Source organism: Phyllostomus hastatus, unplaced genomic scaffold, assembly GCF_019186645.2.
Source record: "Phyllostomus hastatus isolate PE091 unplaced genomic scaffold, TTU_PhHast_1.1 phas_contig_40, whole genome shotgun sequence".
Lineage (NCBI taxonomy): Eukaryota > Metazoa > Chordata > Mammalia > Chiroptera > Phyllostomidae > Phyllostomus > Phyllostomus hastatus.
The window spans coordinates 80357270-80378632 of NW_025333872.1; the positions used below are offsets into that span (position 1 = coordinate 80357270).

General features: G+C 42.1%; 1 protein-coding gene across 2 annotated transcripts in view; it reads left to right on the top strand.

Annotated features, from left to right (window-relative positions):
* The first annotated feature begins 4246 nt into the window (after positions 1-4246).
* The window catches only part of HECA (hdc homolog, cell cycle regulator), a 45385-nt gene continuing 28268 nt past the window's right edge, over positions 4247-21363 (top strand). For both annotated transcript variants that reach the window (XM_045843766.1, XM_045843765.1), the window contains exon 1: positions 4247-4840. In XM_045843766.1, the coding sequence (XP_045699722.1) occupies positions 4570-4840 (271 nt within the window). In that variant the 5' untranslated portion in view covers positions 4247-4569. The remainder of the gene's footprint in view (positions 4841-21363) is intronic.

Genomic DNA, 21363 nt, shown 5'->3' on the forward strand with positions numbered 1-21363 from the left:
GTGGACCACTCCAACTCCAAAACAAAACAAAATACAATGTATTCATCTTTTTTACTTCCTTAAAGTTTTCAGGTTAATAGTATGTTAATTTTTATTTGTTTCATATGTGTGTGTGTTGTTGCTGCTCCCTCTGCCATTAGAATTTCAGGTCTTTGGTTTGTTTTTGCACATGTGTGGAACTTGCAAGCAAAGTACTCGTGATGGTAGGTTCATTGGAAGAAATATAAAGAATGGAAGATATGATGCTTATCTTTGGAGAATTTAAAATATCCTTAGAGAGAGGAAATGCTCTTTCTGGGGTGAGAAGACTGTGGGAAGATGGCCTATATAATCAAATTTTGCATGCTGTGGTACAGCAAGTGGCTTTCAGATTTTTTTTTGCTTGCACCACAATAAGAAATGGACTTCACATCATGACTAAGTATGCATGTGTGTGTGTACGTATACGTATATATGATGTGTATATGTGCATGTTTGTGCATAAGCCAAATATTACAAAATAATGTTTCACAAAACAATACTTAATTCTTATATGCAATGCATTTTGATATTTCTATTCTGTTCTAGTTTTTAAAAAATGTTGATAAAAATTCTCTGAATTGATTTTACAACTGCCAAGAGAATATAACCAATGCACAGTTCAGAGAACGTTGGTGTAGCCGAGTGAGCACGTGAAGGTGTGAAGTAAGAGAGAGAGCACTGAGTGGAATGAATGCAGGGAAGTCGGTCTTGGAAAAGATTATACTTGATCTGTCTCTGGAAGGGAATGTCCCATGCAGATTGCGCGGGTCCAGAACAGTGCTAATGCCGAGTCAGACAACAGTATAAGCAAAGGTGGCACTGAGATTGGAGTAAGCAGCAAATTCACGGGTCACTGAATTCAGAGAATAGAATTCTGACTTTTTGTAGATTATGAAAATAGTGTAAAAGGCAAACTAAAGGCCTGAAAAAAAATTCTGAGGGTACATATTTGGGAAAAATATTAATTAGGAATAACTGAATAGCAGAGAAGATCTGTGGCATTGAATAATCCATATTACTATTTGTATTAGTATTCCATTTTTGTCAAAGTTATTTATAATCATAATCCTCACTATTTTCAAAGTAAACCCGTGGGCAGAGGAGAATCTATCTCCAGAAGAAACTGGTACATAGAGATAACATACATTGTTCAAGGCATATTTACTTGAAGTCACTTTCAGAGATCAGGCTAACTCTAGTCTGAATGATTTAGTTGTCCCCCAAGAATTCAGAATACGGGCACAATCAAGCAAAAACCCAAACAAGATGATAATGCTGAAACAATGACCACTTGTTCATATCTGTCCCTGAAGATGAACTTGTCCTTTTTCTCAAGGGTGTAAATTAATTACCTTTGATGACCTTTGTTTGTTGCTGTGTTTTGTTTAATTGTGTACAGACCTGGGTGATGGAGTGGGTGATGAAGTTTGGAGGAAAGAAACCCTGGATAGAGGTACGATTTTTTTGAAGTTCATTCTGAGCACGAGTTGATCAGGGAAATCACAGAAAAAGAAGCCAAGTGTGAATATACAGAGAAAAGTGGCTTCCTCGGGTTCCTACAGCTCGTCATATTTTCCTTCTGGAAGCATCTGCGGGGAGGTGCTTTCAGTCACTGTTTGCCATCTTTTCTCTTTAGGTAGGTTTTTTTCTCTCTCTACCAATCCTCCCTTTCAGGTGGGAGAAGAGGGAAGAGAAAAGGGTTAAAGCAGATTCCTATGATATTCCACATTATTGTACAGAAGTAGGAAATGGACTCCCGGAACCACCTAAATTTTGTTTTTAACATCTTGACTTTAGTACATTTTTTGTAACAATAAATCAGAATGGCTTGGCTAAGGCTAAAAATAGATTAGCAAGGTTGGGCATGGAAGAAGTGGCCCAGCTTCTCTTCCTTTTCATTTTGTTTCAGTTTGAATGAGAAGGGGGTGGCTTACACAATGAACAAGAACAGCCACTGGCTGTCTCTCTGTAAGCTCTGAGCCAATTATGATATTTTTGTGGGAAAGTTTCCAATTCTTAAGTCTCAGTTATGTAGAGGTGGGAGGCAGCTGGTGTGAATGTCTGTCTGCAGGGTACATGAAGAATTACCCTGATCCAATATGGCACGACAGCAATGTGCTTATTCAAGGAGATAATTATCTCAATTTTCTTAACCTAAGCTTCTTCATCCTCACCACTTAAAAACAGACACAGATAAAACAAAAGAGGGAGAAAGCCCAAAGCCAAAGTCACCAGAAGATTTTGAGTTCTCTCAGCTACCTTTAGTGAGGAATATCAGTAATGAAATTAGGCTAAGTCTGAATGGGCCCCCTTAACTCATTATCTTTGTCCACAGCTCCTACTGTCCTCCTCCAGAAGTTTGCATTTAATAAACAATCATGATCATTTTCTCCATTTTTCAGAATTTCTTGACTTAACTCTCTCATTTATCTCTCATAATTCAAGTGGCCACCAAATCCTGCTGCATCTACCCTCGATGCATTGTCCATTCTTCATTCATGTATTTGTCATGTATTTATTAAATACCTACTGTGTACTGTGCACTGGACCATGCATGGTACCAAGGATACAAGGGTGACTAAGACAGGTATTTTCTGCCATAACAGAGCTTATAATCTATTGGGAGCCCACACAACAGACAATAGGCAATTTCATTACTGTGTATGCAAACTGGTCGGGAAGGTACAGGGAGCACATGGGGATGAATCTAGTTTTGGGTTGTCAGAGACTTTCTAGAGAATTGATGATTTTGCTGAGACTTTAACGTTCAGACAAATGTAGCCAGGAGAAGACTGCTTCTAGCATCCTCCATTCAACAAAATTTTATTGGACACGTACTGGGGGCCAGGCTTTACTCTAGAGTCTGCACTTAAAAAGATGGACACGATCCTAGCTCTCCTAGGTCCCTGGTGCCAAAAAGGATGGGGACTGTTGGCTTAGAGGGTGTTGGGTGGAGGAAAAATAGACATGAAAATGTAGGCACAAAATAGCCAACTAGCAATTGCTCCCCAGAATCTGGTGCTCCTCCCTGCAGCTCCAGGCCATGCTATAGACCCTGTAGCGAATGCCTCGAGTTTCCTACTAGAACCCCTGCTTAGGTGAGCCCAGATACTCTTCCCTGTATTTCCCTGCTTGTCCCTGTGTGCTTCCCAACACAGCCACAGAGCCTTTACTGAAGAACTGGGTTAACTAAAGAAGGTCACCTATAGGAGGGAAAACTGTAAACTGTCAGCTAACATAGTTCTTCCTCCACAGTTCATGGGCAAAGGTGTTAATTTATACATTCAACAAATATATGCTAGCTGTTCCCCGAGGTGCCCAGGACAGAAAAAAAAATCCCGTGGAGCTTTCATTTGAGTAAGAAAGAGATACAAAATAATTAAACATATATACTGACAAAATCATTAGAGGTGGATGAGGGAAATGAACAAGTTGATACTTCTGATGGCTCTTCTGGGAAGGCGCCTCAGTTCTATCATCCTGCAGGAAGTGATGTGTTGGAGCTGGAACCTGGGGGATGGGAAGGAGCTGATATGCAAAAAGGCTGGAAAAGGTTGCAGAAAAGAACCTTTTGCAACTCTTCCCAGCAATCTCCTTTCATCACCTGTCAGCATCTACTCGCCCACTGTGAACAACGTGGCCCTTGTTCTTCCGCAGGGATGGTTGGGCTTCCCCCCAGGAAGGGCCTGCTTATAGGCCACCGGCAACATTTCCTTACCCCCCTGGACGGTGGGTCTGGTTCGAATGAACTCTTTCACCACTAGGCTGTGATGGCTTCCTGTGGGGATCCTGCAGTTCATTCCTATCGTCTAGGAACTCAACCCGGTTCCTGAAATTACTGAATCTCAGGCTGTTCCTGAATGGCAGCTCTTTTTAATGGATTATTAATCCGAAACTCAAAATCGTTTGTTTCCATTCCTGTTCTACTCACCGCCCATTTTTCCGGACCACAGTGTGCTAAGCCTCAATTACACGAAGGTCAGGAGGCCACTGAATAACTTCAGATGCCATCGGATTGGCGTTCCGGGCCATTTCAGGAAGGGCGGTTCCCACACGCCCGGGAGCTCCTGAGGCCCTCGGTGAGGGCTCCAGCATGACGTCACTCGAAGGTGGCCGGCTCAGCGCCGGGCATGACGTCATGCGGGCGGGACGGTCCGCCGTGAGGTCACCTGGTGGGCGCGGCCAGGCCGAATCCCCAGTGTCGTCACGGGCGGGGGCAGGGCCAGAGCGTGTCAGCGCAGCCGAATCAAAACAAGCCGGAGACCCGCCTTTTCCCTCCTGCTCTAGAGCTTCTCGCTCGCGCCCCGAGCCCGCGGCGCCCGCGCGGCTACAGACCTCGGTGGCCGCGCGCCGGCTCCAGGAAGCCGGGCGGGGCGCGGCGGTGGGGATGGCGCGGCGCGGGCCGCGCGGCTAGACGGGCGGCGCAGGAGCCGCCGGCCCGCGCCCTCCATTCTTCCGCCCCGGAGCCGGCTGCGTGCCGGGTCCCGAGCGGCCGCGCCGCCGCGGGGACCTGCCTTCGCTGACGCCGGGCACCTGAACACTCCCGAGATGCCCAATCCCAAAAACAGTAAAGGCGGCCGCAAAAACAAGCGCGCCAACAGCAGCGGGGACGAGCAGGAAAATGGAGCCGGGGCCCTGGCAGCGGCGGGCGCGGCGGGCGCGGCGGCCGGGGGGGCCCTGGCGGCAGCGGCGGGCTGCGGAGCGGCTGCGGCGGGCGCGCCGGGCGCCGGGGGTGCGGCAGGCTCCGGAGGCGCGGGGACTGGCGCAGCCAACGTCGCGGCCGCCGCGGGGGCTGCAGCCTTGGGCGACGCCAAGAACGGTAAGACGGGGCGAGTGCCAACTTCCTCCACCACGGGGACGGCACGGTGGCGGGGCCCTGGGTGGCGCGGGCGATGCGTGGACAATGCGAGAGTCAGGAAGTGCGCACCCCGCCCCTCTGCCCCACCGCGGCTGCCCCTTCCCGGTCCCCACGCCAGACGACGACAATTTATCCGCGGCCCCTGCCAGGTGTCCGCGCCGTGCAGCGGTCGCGCGTCCTGGGCAGCTTGCTCCCCAGACTACCAGGGGCGTTCGGGTCTGCGGCAGTGCTACCCTCGGGCCTTGCCCGTGGTGCCCCGGCTGGTGAAGCCGAATGTGTGCGCCGTGCCTGGGGGGAGGAAGGAAGGGAGGAAGGAAGGAAGGAAAGAAAAAGCTGCCCAAGTTGAGAAGAATGATCCGATTGAAAACTTAGGCACCAGTTCATTCTTCCCTGTGATCCCCTGTCCCACCCGCCCCCACCCCCAAGTGAAGAGCCTAAAATCCCAGCAAATACGAGCTGTCTGTGTCGATTGCCACAGGTGAAGAGGCCCCAGAGACATTTTTTTACTGTAGGGCATGTGTGTATATGTGTGTGTGTGTGTGGGTGGGGTGGGGGTGCTCTTTAATTTTGTCGCTCGCTTGAGGAAGGAAGAGAATCTGAACTTGACTTCCGTTCTCAGCCCGGAGTTTTAAAAAAATAATTGTTTATTTAATTCTGCTTCACGTTTTTGGAAGAAAGCCTAAATAATCTTAGATAGTGCCTGAATGCACCTTTTGGAGAGCACTTAAGGAATAGTGAAGATGTGACAGTATTGCTGATGTCACTACAAAAGTCGAGGTTTTTGTTGGAGCGTGCAAGCACTTTACTTACTTGGACAGTTCCTTTGAATTCCTTTGGTCAGCCAGTTTTTCAAGGAAGGGAATTATAGGTAGCTTATAATGGAAGGAGATTAAGATCTTTATTTCTGGCTTTTAACTTGTAGCTTTCAGCTTTTGAATCCATTCATTTCGTAGACGGTCACCTTTTTAAACAGAGCACCTGCCGTTAGAAGAGCTCCATAATGAAGTGTTGCCTGTTAGAAACAGAACTGCAGGCCCCGTTGGTTCTGTCTCTGCAATATGGAAATAGGGAGATTTCCAAATTTATCGCATATGTGAATTTTTGATACTACAACATTTGGCCAGACTGTCTTCTCTATGTTCTTTTGTTTTCCTAGCTCTAAACTTCATTTTGGTTTTGATGTGACAGAGGGGAAGGAAGACAGACTCCTGGCTCAACCATTTAGAACTTTGTCATCTTGGAAAGGTCAGTCTTTCTGAGCCTCAGTTTCCTCGCCTGTAAACTTGGGGGAAAAAATACTGCTTATATTGCTGCCCTTATAGGCTTAGTGTGAGGCTCAGAGTGCCCTTTCCCTACCCAGTCTCATTTTAGTCGTCTTAAGGGCTTGTTACATTTTTAAGAGCTTTAGCAAAGTTCCTCAAGAAAAGTGATGGACAATGATAGAAGTCATTCATTCATTCAAAAAAATATTAAGCACTTGCAGTGTTACAAGTACCATGTTAAATATTAAAGGATACGAGGGTAATCAAGAGAGAGGGCCTGCTGGTCCTCGTGGAGTTTGCAGTCCTGTGCTCAGAGGTTGTGGCTTGCCCTGTTGTTTTGTGGAAGCTTTGCACTGGCTGTTTCTTCTTCTTCTGTGTCCAAAAGATGAGAGACCACTTTAAGGTTGTGTGAGGAAATTTTTCTCTTAGGCTAGTGGTATCTTCTCATTTGTAAACATTAATCTGATTATGATGTTCCCATTATTACTCTCCTCAGGTATATTTAGCAGTTTTGTATATATCTGTGTGAAATAATTTTTGATTTGGAGCTTGTTTTATTAATTGAGTAGGAGAAAAAGGGAAGAAATGGGCCTAACAGAAATGGGCATAATCAGCATTAGAGAAGCATCAAACTTAACTTATAATTGGAGTTGTGAGCTGAAGTTTATGATGCTAAGTTCTTGGTGCTGACGTGGTGTGAAGTCTCAGTGAATGATCCACCTTAATTTGAGGAACTCTTAACTGCAGTTGATGATAACTGAACCAAGATGCTGAGGCCTCCTGTGCAAAAATTGGTAAATAAGGAAATTGCAAATGCTTTTTGTTTTACCATTTAAAGCCGTCCATTATAATATAGAGATGGAAGAAATGGCATTGGTGAATCTTTAAAGGAAGGGACAACAGATATTGCCAACTCTCAAAATCAACCGATAATGTCTAATTATTTTGAATTTTAAAATGACATTAATGGGACAATTACAGAATTTCTAAGTGTATTTCAATTTTTTACTTAACTGTGATTTTAGATTTTGTGATCATGAATATTACAAATCAAACAGTTCTTTCAAGGATGTAGTAAAACTACATTCTGTTAAACTTCAGAAGGTTTGTTCTCGCTGTTCAAGTCACTTGTGATCTACGCTGCAAGTATACAAACTTAATGACTTTGATTCAAGTTAACAACAGTACTTACTTGTATGAGTAGTTATTTGGAGTTTATAGAATGGTTTTATGTCTTGTAAGTTCTTGGGCAGTGTGGCCACCAGCATGGGGTAATATTAGTTCTTAGTTGTTCTCTATTTGTCAGTAGGTATAAAAAACTACTTATTCTATAAAAGCAGATTACTAGCTAGGGGAAGCTTGGGGAAGCTTGGCCTGGTTGTAGTCGAAGAAGTTGAACCGGTTGCTGTTGTGCATCTTGGGTAAGTTGAATATTAATGGTAAAGACTTTGTACCCCAGTAAGACATTTATTAGTACATTTTCAGATACTGTTTATATAGATTTATGAAGCTTTTTGCAGTGATTGGAGTAAAAGATGTAGAAGCACTATCCTCCTTCTCCATAGTAAACATCTGTGTGCACATATTGTAGCATTTTGGTTGTAGGTGGACAAGATTTGCCAATCATTATTTTTAGGATCCAGTAATCATGCAGTTGATTATAAATATGTAGTTTTATTCTGGAATTATGGTTCCATTAGATATTTCTCTCTAGATATATATATATATATTTTTTTTTCTTTTCTTCTTTTTTTTTTTGTTTTTGTTTTGCTCCAGGCCTAAAAATATATAAACCCTTGATCATAGTATCCAGTTTTCATTGGGCCTGGACCCAAGTCCTATAAATTCCTGTTTCTTGGATGACCATGGTTCACCACTCCACTCATTCCTGACTGCCACCATAATCCCTGGGCTGTTGTGTCTGCCCTAACTCATTCAGTAGCTCTTTCTAGGAGGTGGAGTGAGCTTACATAGAGATTCACATCCTGGCTCCTCAAATTACTTAGCATATGAGCTAGGGTAAGTCATCTGACTTATCTGAGCCTCAGTTTCTGCATATTTAAACTGAGATTATAGTACTTTCCCATACATATGTAGTAAGATAGCTGTCTCTATTTACCTATGGTGTATATAATATGTATAGATGTTATATACACATTATATGTATGTATAAGTGTGTGTGTGTGTGTGTGTGTGTGTATAAACAGTGCCTGAGTTATAAAATGAGCTTACTGTGTTCACTGTTTATCTTAGATCCTGGAAATAGTCTCTGAGATGGAGATGTACACGCAGGAGGTTTACTGGGGCTGCTCCTGGCCTCATCACCAGTGGCAGAGGAGGGAAGCAGGCTCCCACAGGGGAAGGGGTTGAACAGTGATGCAGTTGTCAGGGAGCTCTGGAGCTGGGATGGCCTTGCAGGTATTTAACCTGGAGGTATGGGGGCAGAGCCTGTAAACCTTCCCTCCCCTACTGACTGAGTATTTGGACCTGGGCTGCCCCTGGGAAGAGGGTGTGACCTGGAGAGGTCTCTTAGCTGGAGAGCCTGTATGGAGAGGGACTCAGCCTTTGGTTCTGATTGAAGGAGAGCCGTTCTTCCTCCCCTACCATTATGGGTTTCTTCACTTAGACCACTAGTGCCATGTACCTAAAACACAGGTGTGGGATAGTTCTCCCTAACGACTAAATAGGCTTTATGGACTAGGCTGGGAGTTAACCACCCTCCTAACATTGTTTTGATGGAAATGTGTGTTCTGAATCCATCCATCTGTTTACAAAAAGATATTGGAGCAACTATAAGCAAGATTTGTATTTTTTGGTATACTTTGGCTACCAAACACTATTTTTTAACCCTAGGTTTATAGTGTATTTTAAATAGTTTCTCCTTTTAGGGTTTACTTGAATTCTTACTACATTTAAATTACGTTTATCAATTGGAAGGAAAAGGAAGAGTGTTTGCCTGCTGTTTATTTTGAAGCAAGTAATACTTATTGAGGGTCTAAGTGTGTAGAGCACCACTGTGGTCTTGGAAGATATTTTTTTGCCTTATCTAGAAATTACTTTTGTCAGATCTCTAAAAGTATTTGCTACTTTTGGCTCTTGTCTCTTGCAGTCCACCTCTGTAAGAGGCGCTGGTAGAAAATGTTGCCTCGTCCGTCGAAGACGCATCTCTTCTGCTGTGTGTGTCCAGTGGAGTCTGTTCTGTGCTCTGCCGACGGTGTTTCACGCACGGCCCTTACTTCTTCTCTCTTGACGTGTTGCAGGACCTGAGCTTAAATTCTAGAAACGAAAGCTTCGAAGTTAGCTTTCCTTCAAGTCCAAGAATATATATTTCCTATAAAAATTGAAAACAGGAGGTAAAACTGGGGAAACTCTGCAGCTCAGTCCTCCTATGAACAATTTAAAGACCTTGAAGGTATTGAGAGGAAAACTTTGGGCGGGGGGGGAACTCTCCTGATTGATTTTGATCACCAGCTCTTTGGTATTTTTAGGGGATTGATTTAATTAAAAATACTTTGTCATTTCATTATTTTGCCAGTCATGGGCACTATGGAAGAAAATGACAATAAAAGAAGATGGGCAAAGTTCTTTTTGACTTTTTAGTCAAACAAAACCCCATCAGTTAGATCACCATTGTTAATATTTTAATATATGTTCTTAGAGCCTTTACACATTTTTCTAATAGACAGTTTTTGGAAAAAGAGGGTCATATATTTTATAATCTGCTTTCTACATGTAAAATGTTTTGTGAGTATTTTAGCAAAGCAGTAAATTTACAGGTGTGTCACCACTTTTAATGAGTGCATAATATGCCATCATAGATCTGCATCTTGGATAATCTGATCCTTCTGCTGTTTGAGCTTTAGGTTCTTATTCATCCATCGGGGGCACTCTCCAGTTACTTCCTTAGGGTAAATCCTCACCTGTGGACTTGTTGTGTCCAAGGATATGCATATTGTTGTAATTCTTAATACGTGCTGACAGATGGCCCTATGGAAGGGTTGTACCAGCCTGACCCTGCTGTGGCCAGAGTGCCCTTTCCTCATGGCCTCTCGAGTCCCTGGTTTTTATTGTTTTAAAGGCCTGCTGGAGAACTGCTAGTGCCCCAAACGTCTCAGCAGTAGGGCCTCATCTGGGCTGACAGCCCGGAGCAGATGCTGCCACTCTTAGGGGGACTTTCCAAGGCTGCATTTATTGTTGCCGGGACTTCTGTGTTCTTTGGTGATTTGGTGGCTAACAAGGGTCCAACAAAATATCTGATAATGGTGAATGATATTTTAGCAGCTGAGAATAGTTAGTGAAGATAAAAACATTGGCTTTTGAAATCCTGTTTGTACCATCATTCTAATCTTCAGAAGTAAGGCCTAGTATTTTTAAAGTTGTAGTCAAAAAGCAGGTGGCTTGGACAGAGCTGGTTGTAAACCTTTGTGCCACAGTTTACTAGCAAAGTGACTTCAGGGCAAGTTATTTAATCTTTTCTGGCCTCCATTTTCTAAATGCAGCTCTTGGGAGTGTTTTTGAAAATAAGAAAAATATATGTGAAAGGTCTTGGCAGATACAGATATGGTCACTATCAACAAGAGCATTGTAAGTTTTGTGATTTTTTCAATGTTATTCAATAACAAAATTTGTTAAACTATTCTACTGTTGAGAATAGACACTGAGAGACAGTAGGGTGGTGGTGAAGGATCTGTGAATATTATTATAGAAAAAATTGGTATATACAGGTTTTTTATTCAAGCACTGATTTAAGTATAAATGGCCTTCTAGTCTTTCCTCATTATCTCTCTCTGATGGTAGTTACCTGAAAAAACCAGATGATTTAGTTTAAAAAGAAAAGGAAAAGGAAAAAGCAAAGTGTGAAAACCATTGCACTTTCAGTCACTTACCCATCTCGCATATATTGAGTGTCTGCTCTTTGCCAGGCATTATGTTAGGCTCTGGGATTACAAGGACAAGAGAATTGGGCCCGAGGGTTTTTGGTTTACTTGGGAGACTTTGTAGAAACAAGTGGCAGCAGGTAGTTACATGTACTACACACGGGCAGCTATGAAATATAGTGCGGGACCTTCTGAGGTGGTCAAATACTGGCTTAAGCATGAGGATTGGATTTGAAGATCAGGAGACGTGAAATGAGCGTGTGGAGTTGAAAGTAGCTGAAAGGAGTTGAGCCCAGTGAGTTCTTTAGGGATCAGCCAGGGCTTAATAATGCTGAGAATTAAACAAATATCCTCCCCTCTCCAGGCAACAATTAGAAAATTCATTCATTAGTTTACTTGCTCATTTGTCTGCTTATTCATTGCTTTGTCCATCTATGCACTTATCCATTTACTTGACATTTATTATGTGTTTACTGTCTTCTCGATTGGAAGTATAATGTTGAATTATGTTTGTTGGTATCAGAATCTAGACCCACATGGGCTCACGGTAAAGCTGGGGAAGAGACATGTCTGCAAACACCAGGAGCCGTGATAATGCGCTAGGGGTGCCCAGTGGAAAAAAAGAACTTGTTTCCTGGAGGAGGGACAGTTGAGATGAGTCTTGTAGGAAGGGAAGCAGTTAGCCCTGGAAACAGAGGGAGGATGTTTCAAGCTGAGGAAGGTGGGAAAGAGGCTTGAGTTCAGGTTGCTGCCAGGAGTTCGTGGCTGATTAGAAGTGCAGCAGTAGGGCATGAGACTGGAAAGGGAAGGGGCCAGGCAGGCAGTCACATATGGATGTTTTGTAGCTGGTGCAGAACTATCCCTGAGGTTTGTCACCAGGGACTAAGTCAGCTGAGCCCACAGAAGGGAGTAAACATAGGTTGTTGACAAGCTTGTAAAGTTGCTGTGCATTTTAACAGAATGGGTATCTTGGCAGTTTTTCTTTTGATGCAGCTAGTCAGGGATGGGCAGTCCAGCCTGCCATGGACCCTGATTGTGAGTTTTCAGTAGAGCAGCAGGCAGACTGCACACACCGCTGTTTCTGCACAGCAGGGTGATAGTGTCGCAGCTCCCAAGGCTGCTGTGTGGAAAGTGTCTGAATTGTGGGCACTGGCATCGCTGTGCTTCCGAGCTGTAGGAGGTTAGCTAATTGAGGTTAACTTCAGAGAACCAGACGCCAAGGGAGGGGTGGGGCCATCTGAGCTGAAAGGCCAGGCTTTTCTCTGGAGGGGTGGGGGGGGCTCTCCCTATGGTTTATTTTTCATACTTTTGTACAAAGTATATCTCTGAGCCAGGTTGGACTAATCATCTTGGTTTGTCATTTTATTTTATCATCATCAAATCAGTTTTAAAACAGTAAACCCCGGCGAGGGGGATATCACTGTTTTGTACAAAGGGACTGTGTGTGTGCTTTAATTCCGTGTGGTTCAGAAAAAGCTTCCGGTTTGCAGTGGTTAGTGAAATAGCAACTTGCTTTGTTTAATCAATATAATGTTTTAGCTTGATTGTACTTGAGAGGTTTTTATAAACTGGCAAAAAGTGAGTAGCATTTCTAATAATAATTATGTGTTCTGATTTATCAGAAGTAGAAAGGGAAACAAATTATTTCTGCTCAATTATACTTGTGAGGATAATACTTAAAAACAATTACAGAAATTAAAGTTAGAAACAAAAAATAAGAGGAAGTTTAAAGAAAAGTGAGGAAAGAGGAAGACTTAAAGAGGAAGTATTAAATGTTAATCATAATTGTTTAGACTGCAATTAAGAAGAAAGTTATATTTCTTTTATATACTGACAGTACAGTGTATTTCTTAGATTTAAATTGTCAGAGAAGAAAACCTTTTCCTCTACTCTCTTAGGTTCAGTACTTGGGGACCTGCAAATTAAACTTGACCAAAAAAGTGAGAGAAAAAGTCAGATTTAATCACACACACACAAATGTGCCTCAAAGGGGCTAGGGGTTAGAATTTGTGGCTTATATCCTGTCTCACTAGGAGAATGGGAGGGGAGAAAGGGCACCTGCAGGAAAACAAATGGCTTTTTGGGAAGACGCATGAGTCCTTAGGGAAGAGGGGAGATACGATGGTTTTGTGGTGATGTGTGTTTCAGTGGGCTGTGGAGGCTTCTCTCTGGTCATGAAGGTCAGACTTCCCTGGGGTCTCCTAGGAAGGGGGTTTTGACAGTTGAGTTCTTTTAAGAGGCTCTGCTTTTAGGCAGATGGGAGATTTTCGGGAACTCAAATACCTCCAGCTCAAAATAATGTTTAGGCCACAGTGGCATATTCTGGACCCCTTCACAATATATTACAGCTCAAATCACATTACCCCCATTATAGCAATTATAGAGAGTCAGATAGCAAAAGACAGCATCATAGCTCAGGAGTTTTAGTTTTCGTTTTATTGGAAATGTATTAGAAATATACAGCCTTAAGGCATATGACTTTATAAAGCTTATAAAGAGGATGAATTTAGACCAAAGTTAGCAGGATATCAAATTGCTCATATAAGGGAGATATTTGCTGAATTTAAAATGTATGTTTTCCCTTAAGGGGAAGCCTGTTTGTTGATGCCTTAGATCACGTCTCTTCAAGTTAAAACACTCAGGAGAATCTTTTGACATTAATGTTGAAACCGAATCACAAACTATTTTAGGTTTCTAAATCAGCACTCCTAAATGTGATGATTATTTCAGTACAAGATTTATTAGAACTCTGTTATAACACCATTTCTTACTAAAAGTGACACTCTTTTTGATACGCCTTACAAAACTCAGTGTCTGGGCAGAAATGGGAACTGGGGAATGTACAGAAGCAAGTTCTGGCTACTTTTGATTGGCAGCAGGTGCAGTCTGTAATCTGAGAGACTGAGCCTGGGGTGGTTGGTGACGACTGTTAATGAGCAGACACAGTGCTGCCAGAAGCCATGGAGAGAGCTTGGCATTGAGTATGGGAAGTGTCCTCCAGTGGTCAAAGCAGAAAGTGCACAACCATCATGGGCAGCTCCGAGAATTCTTCCAAATGGTTTCTGACTCCTCAGATCTCTTCTTACTGGGCGGTAACCGACACAGTGCAGGAACGGTAGCCCTGTTGTGTTATGGTCTGACTCTGTTAGGCCGTCAGTTTTAGAGGTGCAGATGGAAGTTTTGCAGCACAGAAACAAAAGAGGTTAGATTTCTGGGTGGTAGGTGTGTTTGTGCTGCAAAACCCAGAGAATCAAAAGAAAGGAGAAGCGGCTGTTCCCAGTGACAGGAACAATGATGATAATACCACTGCCCTCTATTGAGATTTACTAAGGCCAAGTGTGACACCCAGCATTCCACTGTCCTTTAAGGACAAGGACACTGTGCTCCTGAGATGGCCTCCTGTTCTGCACACTTGGATCAGAGAGATGAGCCCACCCTGACACCACAGTTGGATCCTATTGGATATTGGATTCAACTTGCCTGACATACGTGTGCATGAAGTATGAACAAGTTTTTAAATAGAGGACTTAAATTAAGCATAAGAACATCAAGGAAACAATAGAGCTGTTCAAATTGCTTGTAAAATGCCTCCTGCTTATCGTTTTGGCACTTGAACTGAAATTAAATTGGTAAAACAAGAAAACACTTGAGCAAGGAAGCACTTTGCCCACACCTGCACACTCACGTTGATCTGATCCCTTCTCATGATAGGGCTTCCTGCTTTTGTAATCGTGGAGCCTGTGAACACTGGGACTGACACCTTCTCTTCTGAGTGGGTCACAGTTCATAACTGAGAACTGATTATCTTCATTAGGCTAAAGTCCTGAGAGAGGGCTCACTGGTCGCAAGTCTGTCGGTCTTTCTGGCTTTGATGCGTGTTGCCAAACTGATCTCAAGAAAGGGTTTAACCTCTTTGTGCCAACACTGGTCCTGCGTGGAGCGCTCCCGCCTTCCCACTCCTAGCGTGGATTTTGATAACCATTTTCAGACAGATGAAAAAATCCGCACCCCATTTTTATTTGTATTCGCATTTGTTGGACTATATGTATACTGCCCATTTGCTTTTTTTTCTGTTTGTGCTTTTTGTCCATTTTACTAATGAGATATTTCAGTTCTTATTGATATGCACAGTCATTGCATATTCAGGATACTTTTTGATGTATATTTTCTCCTGGTTTATGGTTTGTCTTTTTGCCACTTGAGATGTTTTTATTGGTTAGAAATGTGGCAGTTTTGTGTGATCACAGAACATCCACGTGGAGACAGAACCTCAAGAGGAAGACTGCAGAGGGTGAGGGAAGTTGTCTGTGAAATTGCTTATAGGAACAGTTGTGGGGCGTGGATGGCATCAGGTCAGTGACCGCGTTCATGTGGGTATCAGTGCACAGCAGTGCTCTTACACTTGTGAGGTCCTGGTTCTTTTTTGTATTTAATGTTAGAGCCCCTTTCACAAAGTTGGCTGCAATTCCCGCCACCCTGCCTGGCCTCTTCCCCAACCCTTGGCTTTCCTGACCACTACTGTCCAGTTGGCAGCTGAGCTTCAGGGCTCGACACCTATCACTTTTTGTAAATTTCTAACATCTCTGGCAGTTTTTGCTCCAGCTAGTTCCAGGGACCCTGGAACTTGCAGAAAAAAAGCCCATTCTTTCCTTATCGTCTTTTCTTTCTCAGGAACCAAGCTGCAAGCTGAGGCCTCTTATAGGTTAAATTGCCCATAGCCTCCTTGTGATAGCAAACTTAAATGCTGACTCATAAGAAAGTTCTCATTTTTCACATTCTGGCACTTGGATTGAAATTGCATTTGTATGTTAATAAAATGAGAACATAGCACTCAATTGAAACAAGAGTTTATTCACACTCCATACATCATGCTGATTCAGTCAGCCCTTGTGTCTTCTCAAATGTCTGAGATTTGGAAAAGGCTCCCAGACTGATTGCTTGTTCTGAGGAGTGAGATTTGAGATTTGCTTATAGCTTTAGATCTCCCATTTTACAAGGCCGATGAGCCTCTCTGAGCTTAACTTTTTTTGCAGGGGGTGGGGGGAGGTTCTCGTTTCTTTTTATTTAAGACTAAGCAAGATTTATTTGTAGAGTTGTGAGTAAATCTATAAGACTAGTAAAAAAATATGTATGTATAACACTAGGGATGCTGAAGAGCATATAGAAGGAACTGACGTTTTGTTCCTTAGTTGGCAAAGAATAAAAAAGTCAACAGTTGTGAGTAAACATATTGGGAGTACAACATCCTCAAATTCATAGTTTTTTAAAAATTTAACATTGGTTCACAAAACCATTCAGGTGTCAAGTGTACAACTCAACAAAACATCATCTGAGCACTGCATGGTGCCCACCGCCCAGAGCAAAGTCTCTGTCCATCCACATTTATCCCCCTTTCGTCCACCTCTCCCCACCCCACCCCTCCTCTGGCTGGCTCCACACTGTTGTCTGTGTCTGGGTGTTTTATGTATGTCTTATCTTTAGAAAGTGAGGATAGCATGATTTTGTGTGTGTGTGACTAAATCTTTGCAAACAAACTGTAAAGCTGTTTGAAAAAGCAAATAGTTGTGTCAACATTTGGGGTTTTTAGTGTTTTCTGGTTGGGTTTGTGGTTTATAGTGTGTCATGTGGTCATGTGGCTGCTTCCCAACTAGTGATGGAATGCACATTCCGATTAGCTGGGAGAGCCCAGGCAGACCTTTGCTTTCCCCAGTGGAGTCTGCGGTGAATGCTCTCCTGAAATCCTTGTTCTGTCTCCTTGGGGGAGTCTTGAGTTTCTCTTTAAGTTCCAATCTGGGAGCTCTTGCTGTGTGGATTTTCCCAAAGACTCTGCAGTGCTTGGCAGCTGGTCCCAGGGCAAACCTAGCTCCTTGAGTGAGTTGAGCTCTTCTGGAGTTCCTGCAGAAGACCGTTCTGACCCCAGAGTAGGGAAGGGCTGGCAGCTAAAGCCTTGGGGAAGGTTCTCTTACCACTTGGGATTGTTTTGTTGTGATCTGTGAATCATCCTGTCCCCAGGTTTCATTATAACAGCAGATTGCACTGTGATTTTAACCATTTGATTAACAGAGCACTGCTTTTGGCCTGTTGTACTGCATGATTTATGAGTAGGTGCCTGTATTTATAATCATGCCTCACATAGTTTGTATCTTGATTCACTTCAGGCCTTTCTGCCTTCTGCTCTTTACCTGCCTCTAGGGACCTATGGAGTGGGAGTTTAAGTGTTGTAAAAACATTGAAATGCTTACATATGACTTTAATTTGTTTCCTGACCTCCCTTTTAGAGTTTGCATTGTACATTAGGTTAAAGAAAAACAAAAACAAAACAAAGAAGAAAACACGAAACAAAAACGGACTTACAGAGCATACAGCAGATTGGTGGTTACCAGAGGAGGAAGAGGGTGGCTGGAGGGAGGGTGAAATCAGTAAGGGGGTCAATTGTGTAGTGATGGATGCAAACTAGACTTGGTCGTGGGCGTGGTGTAGTGCATGCACATGGAGATTTATAATGTTGCACACCTGAAATTATATAATGCTATGAACCAATGGTTACCTCAAAAAACAAATTAAAAGAATTTTGAATATATCAAACTATATTGTGGAATTTTTCAAAGTAATTTCTGTAGTTGTGTGATACTTGGTATGTATGTGTATCAGTGTATGTATGTAAATGTGTCAATATGTTTATATTGAATCAGAGTTTCTTAGGACGTAGCTGATTAAAAACAATTTGTAAGCTTCATCTTTGAGATACAGAGATTTGCAAATTTTGGCTTTGAAATAACTTATTTTTTAGTATTCTATGAAATATGTAATATAAGGATTACTTGGAAGAATTCTTAAGGAATTGACTTGAAATGTTTTTCTCTAGACAGGTTTGGAAATACTTTAGAATTCATTTGAAATATAACCATATGTATATTTGTGTATATTTACATATTTAATAGAATTCTATAATATGACAAATTCTCTTACGGCAAAATGTCTAGATATTTTGGTAACTTTTTTAAGTGATGTATTGTTCATTCCCTTTAGTTTAGAAGTGAAGAGTTTCGTCTTTAGGGACGGTCACACTGTAAAGTTACGTCTGTGTTCCGCGAGAGTTAGTAATTGGGACACTAACTAGTTAAAATGACATTACTGGCTTGACAGTATATCAGTGGGGTCTAAACTTTGAGGTTACTTTGCAGTGGGGAATACTGTGAGACACTCTTGAAAACAAGTCCTCCGGTAACAGGCTGTGGTGCTCAGACTTCGGTGGTACACTGCTGGGCCAGGGCATAGACACAACTGATTCTTGAGTCTAGCTTTCGGTTTTAGGGAGGTATGTGGAGACTTAGATACGCCTTCTCCTGGGACAAGCCTTTCCTTGTTGCAACACATTCTGTAATGTGCTTGTCGCTTGTCCATAGGCCAGTGGTATGGCCTCCAGGCAGAAGCTTTGTCTTTTCTGCTTAGATCCCTGCAGAATTGCTATAAAGAATGTTGCCAGGTTTATTTAGAAGGGAAGGCAAGGGAACAGAAAGAGTGTATTTTCCAGGGGGTTCAGCAGGGCAGGAAAGCAAAGATAGGGAAATGAATTTAGCCACTTTGTGCAGGGGTTTTACTGACTTAAATACAGTAGTCTTAAAATCATCCTGGAAGTTGGTAAGGTGACCCAGGAGAAATAGGCTGAGGTTCTGTTTCTCAGGGTCAGCTGCCCAATTTGATAGTCTCTATACTGATAGAAGGTTTTTCTTTATGTCTTTTCCAAGGAAAATTGCTTTTTCTCATTGATTGACAAGTAGACCCTTTGCTCATGACCGACCCTCCCTCTTCTTTTCTCTTTTCTTTTCTCTTCTCTTTTCTTTTCTTTTTTCTTTTCTTTTCTTTTCTTTTCTCCTTTCCTTTCCTTTCCTTTCCTTTCCTTTCCTTTCCTTTCCTTTCCTTTCCTTTCCTTTCCTTTCCTTTCCTTTCCTTTCCTTTCCTTTCTTTGTCTTGTCTCTTTTCTTTTCTCTCTTCTCTCTCTTCTCTTTTCTTCTTTCCTTGGCAATTATATTAGGTAGAGTACATTTACCTTATTGTCCATCTTTCTTTGTTTTTAAGGAGTGCAAAGATTGGGATCAGGAAACCTTTGTATTGTAGTTGGGTTTAAGTACTTGCTTCTCTAACTTGGTTTTCCTTATACCTTGATTTCACATGATTCTGAGGATTCATATGGGTATTGAACATTTTGAACAAACTTGTATAACCAGATCATAGTAAATAGCTCTATAATTTTGAATAAAGCACTATTACAGATTATAGAACTACTTAAGATCTGGGTACACAAAGCTATTGGTCATTGCCTGTTCTTACAAACTGGCTCTGTGCTTTTTGTTGGTCTGTGTGTGGTGAGAATGGAAAAGGAAGGCCACTTCCTAGCAGAATGACCCTGGGCAGGACGCTGGGGGACCATCTGGAAGTGGGCTCAGGAAGTGTTCGCAGAAGCTGAGCCAAGGGATTGCCTTAATTCTGTTTGTGGAGCTTTGCTATCTGTAAGAAATACTCAAGAAAAACTGTGAAACCATTCTCTTCATCCTGATACTCAGCCTACATCAGGCTTATTTTGGGTCCATGTCATTTTGGGCCCTGACATGGCCTTTGTCAGACAAGGAAGATATGAGTTTCTATTTTATAATCAGTGTTGATGTATTGATATACCGTTATCAGGGTGTTGAGGCCAGAAAGGGAATAAAAAATAGGTAAAATCGAAAGAAGCTTATAGCTTCCTGTTTAGTTTGAATTTGAGGCTGGCTAAGCTTATGGGTTTTAATTGAAAGTAAGGAAAGAGTAGATGTAGGAGAATAAACTGAATATATTGAGACAATGTTGAAAACCCAAGTTGTTAAATACAGTTGAAAGGCTCACTTTGTTTTTTTTTGTTAATGGGAAGCTTCCATGTTTATTTGGATAGAGTGGTTTGTCTGAGTAAAAGCCTTGTGTTTAAACCCTACTCTAAGCATACAAAAACATGTTTAACCAAATATAATCGCCATGTACCCAACTTGCTACCCATTTTGGAACAGTCTCTTTACACTTAAAATAACATAAGGGAGGATAAACTAAATCAGAGGTTAAGATAGATATGCTTAAGTGAGCTTACTGTAGCTCTTAACGGTAATTGAAACAAGTTGACAAAATATTTTTGTTTTAACTTTCCTTTGTATATCAGACTTAGTGTGTTTTTAGAGTTTTTAGTGAGAAAAAAGGCCTCAAAATACTTGAAAAAATTTATTTAAGAACCTCTTTAGTTTTCAGTTAAAAAAGATTCATTAGTTAATCAAGAAATGATTTTTTTAAACACCTAGTGGGCTGCAGTTAGTCTTCTCACCAGTCTGCGTCCACTCCTTCCCCTTCTGATCCGCTTTCTCCGCCACAGCCACAGGGCTCCGCTGAAGCAGAGGTTTTGCTTCTGGGCCTGGTGGGTGATTAGGTGGAAAGGGAGAAGGTGGCCTGAATGGGAGTTCCTTGAACATATCCAAAGGACTTGGGACTTCAGCCTGGGGGTTTCGGAGGTCCCTGATGTGTATATGACATAATCATAGTATAATTTCAGAAGGCTGATATGAAGGTGATGATCAGACTTTTTTTGTGTTTCCCCTAAAAGAATTTGAAAAAACAGAGTCTCTCTTGCATATTTAACATTGCCACATAGGTTTTTTTTAAAGGTTTACATAAATGCCAAGGATACAGCTTGCAGTTTATTGCAAACATTGCCATTTAAATGTATTTAAACAGAATACAATTATCATTAACTTGACAACCATTATCAGCCATATAAAAATAATAGTGAGAAATTTTACATTTTTTCTTTATTTCTATTTATTTCTTACCTAGATTTTGATCCTAAGATGGAGTAGTGTTCATTTCAAAGTCTTTTATTGATTATCCTATCTGATTTTTATGTAAAAATGTATATAAACTTAAATTTACATTGAGAAGCACTTCCGGAATGGCAGAATAAGGGCCTCTAGAAGTCTGTTTCTCCATAGAGACAATGAGAACACTGGCAGAAATGATCAAAATCAGATTTTACAGAACTCTAGAAAATAATGAAATGCTTGCAATAATCCTAGGAGTGTTCATTCAAGGGAAATGACAATCGTAAAGAACAGTGAATTTTCTTGTATTTTAACTTGCTTGTTCCCACCCCCTCTCCTTAGGTTTGGTTAGCTTTTAACAACAACCTTGTAGGAGGGGGAGGGACAGGCTTGGAGCTTCCCCAAGGCCATGCACTGGGAGAACTGTCACTGACCCGTCTGGAAGCTTTTCCCTGAAGCCTCTTGCAGAGGGCTTGTCTGTATTTGACCTGATTCCGATCGCCCAGGGG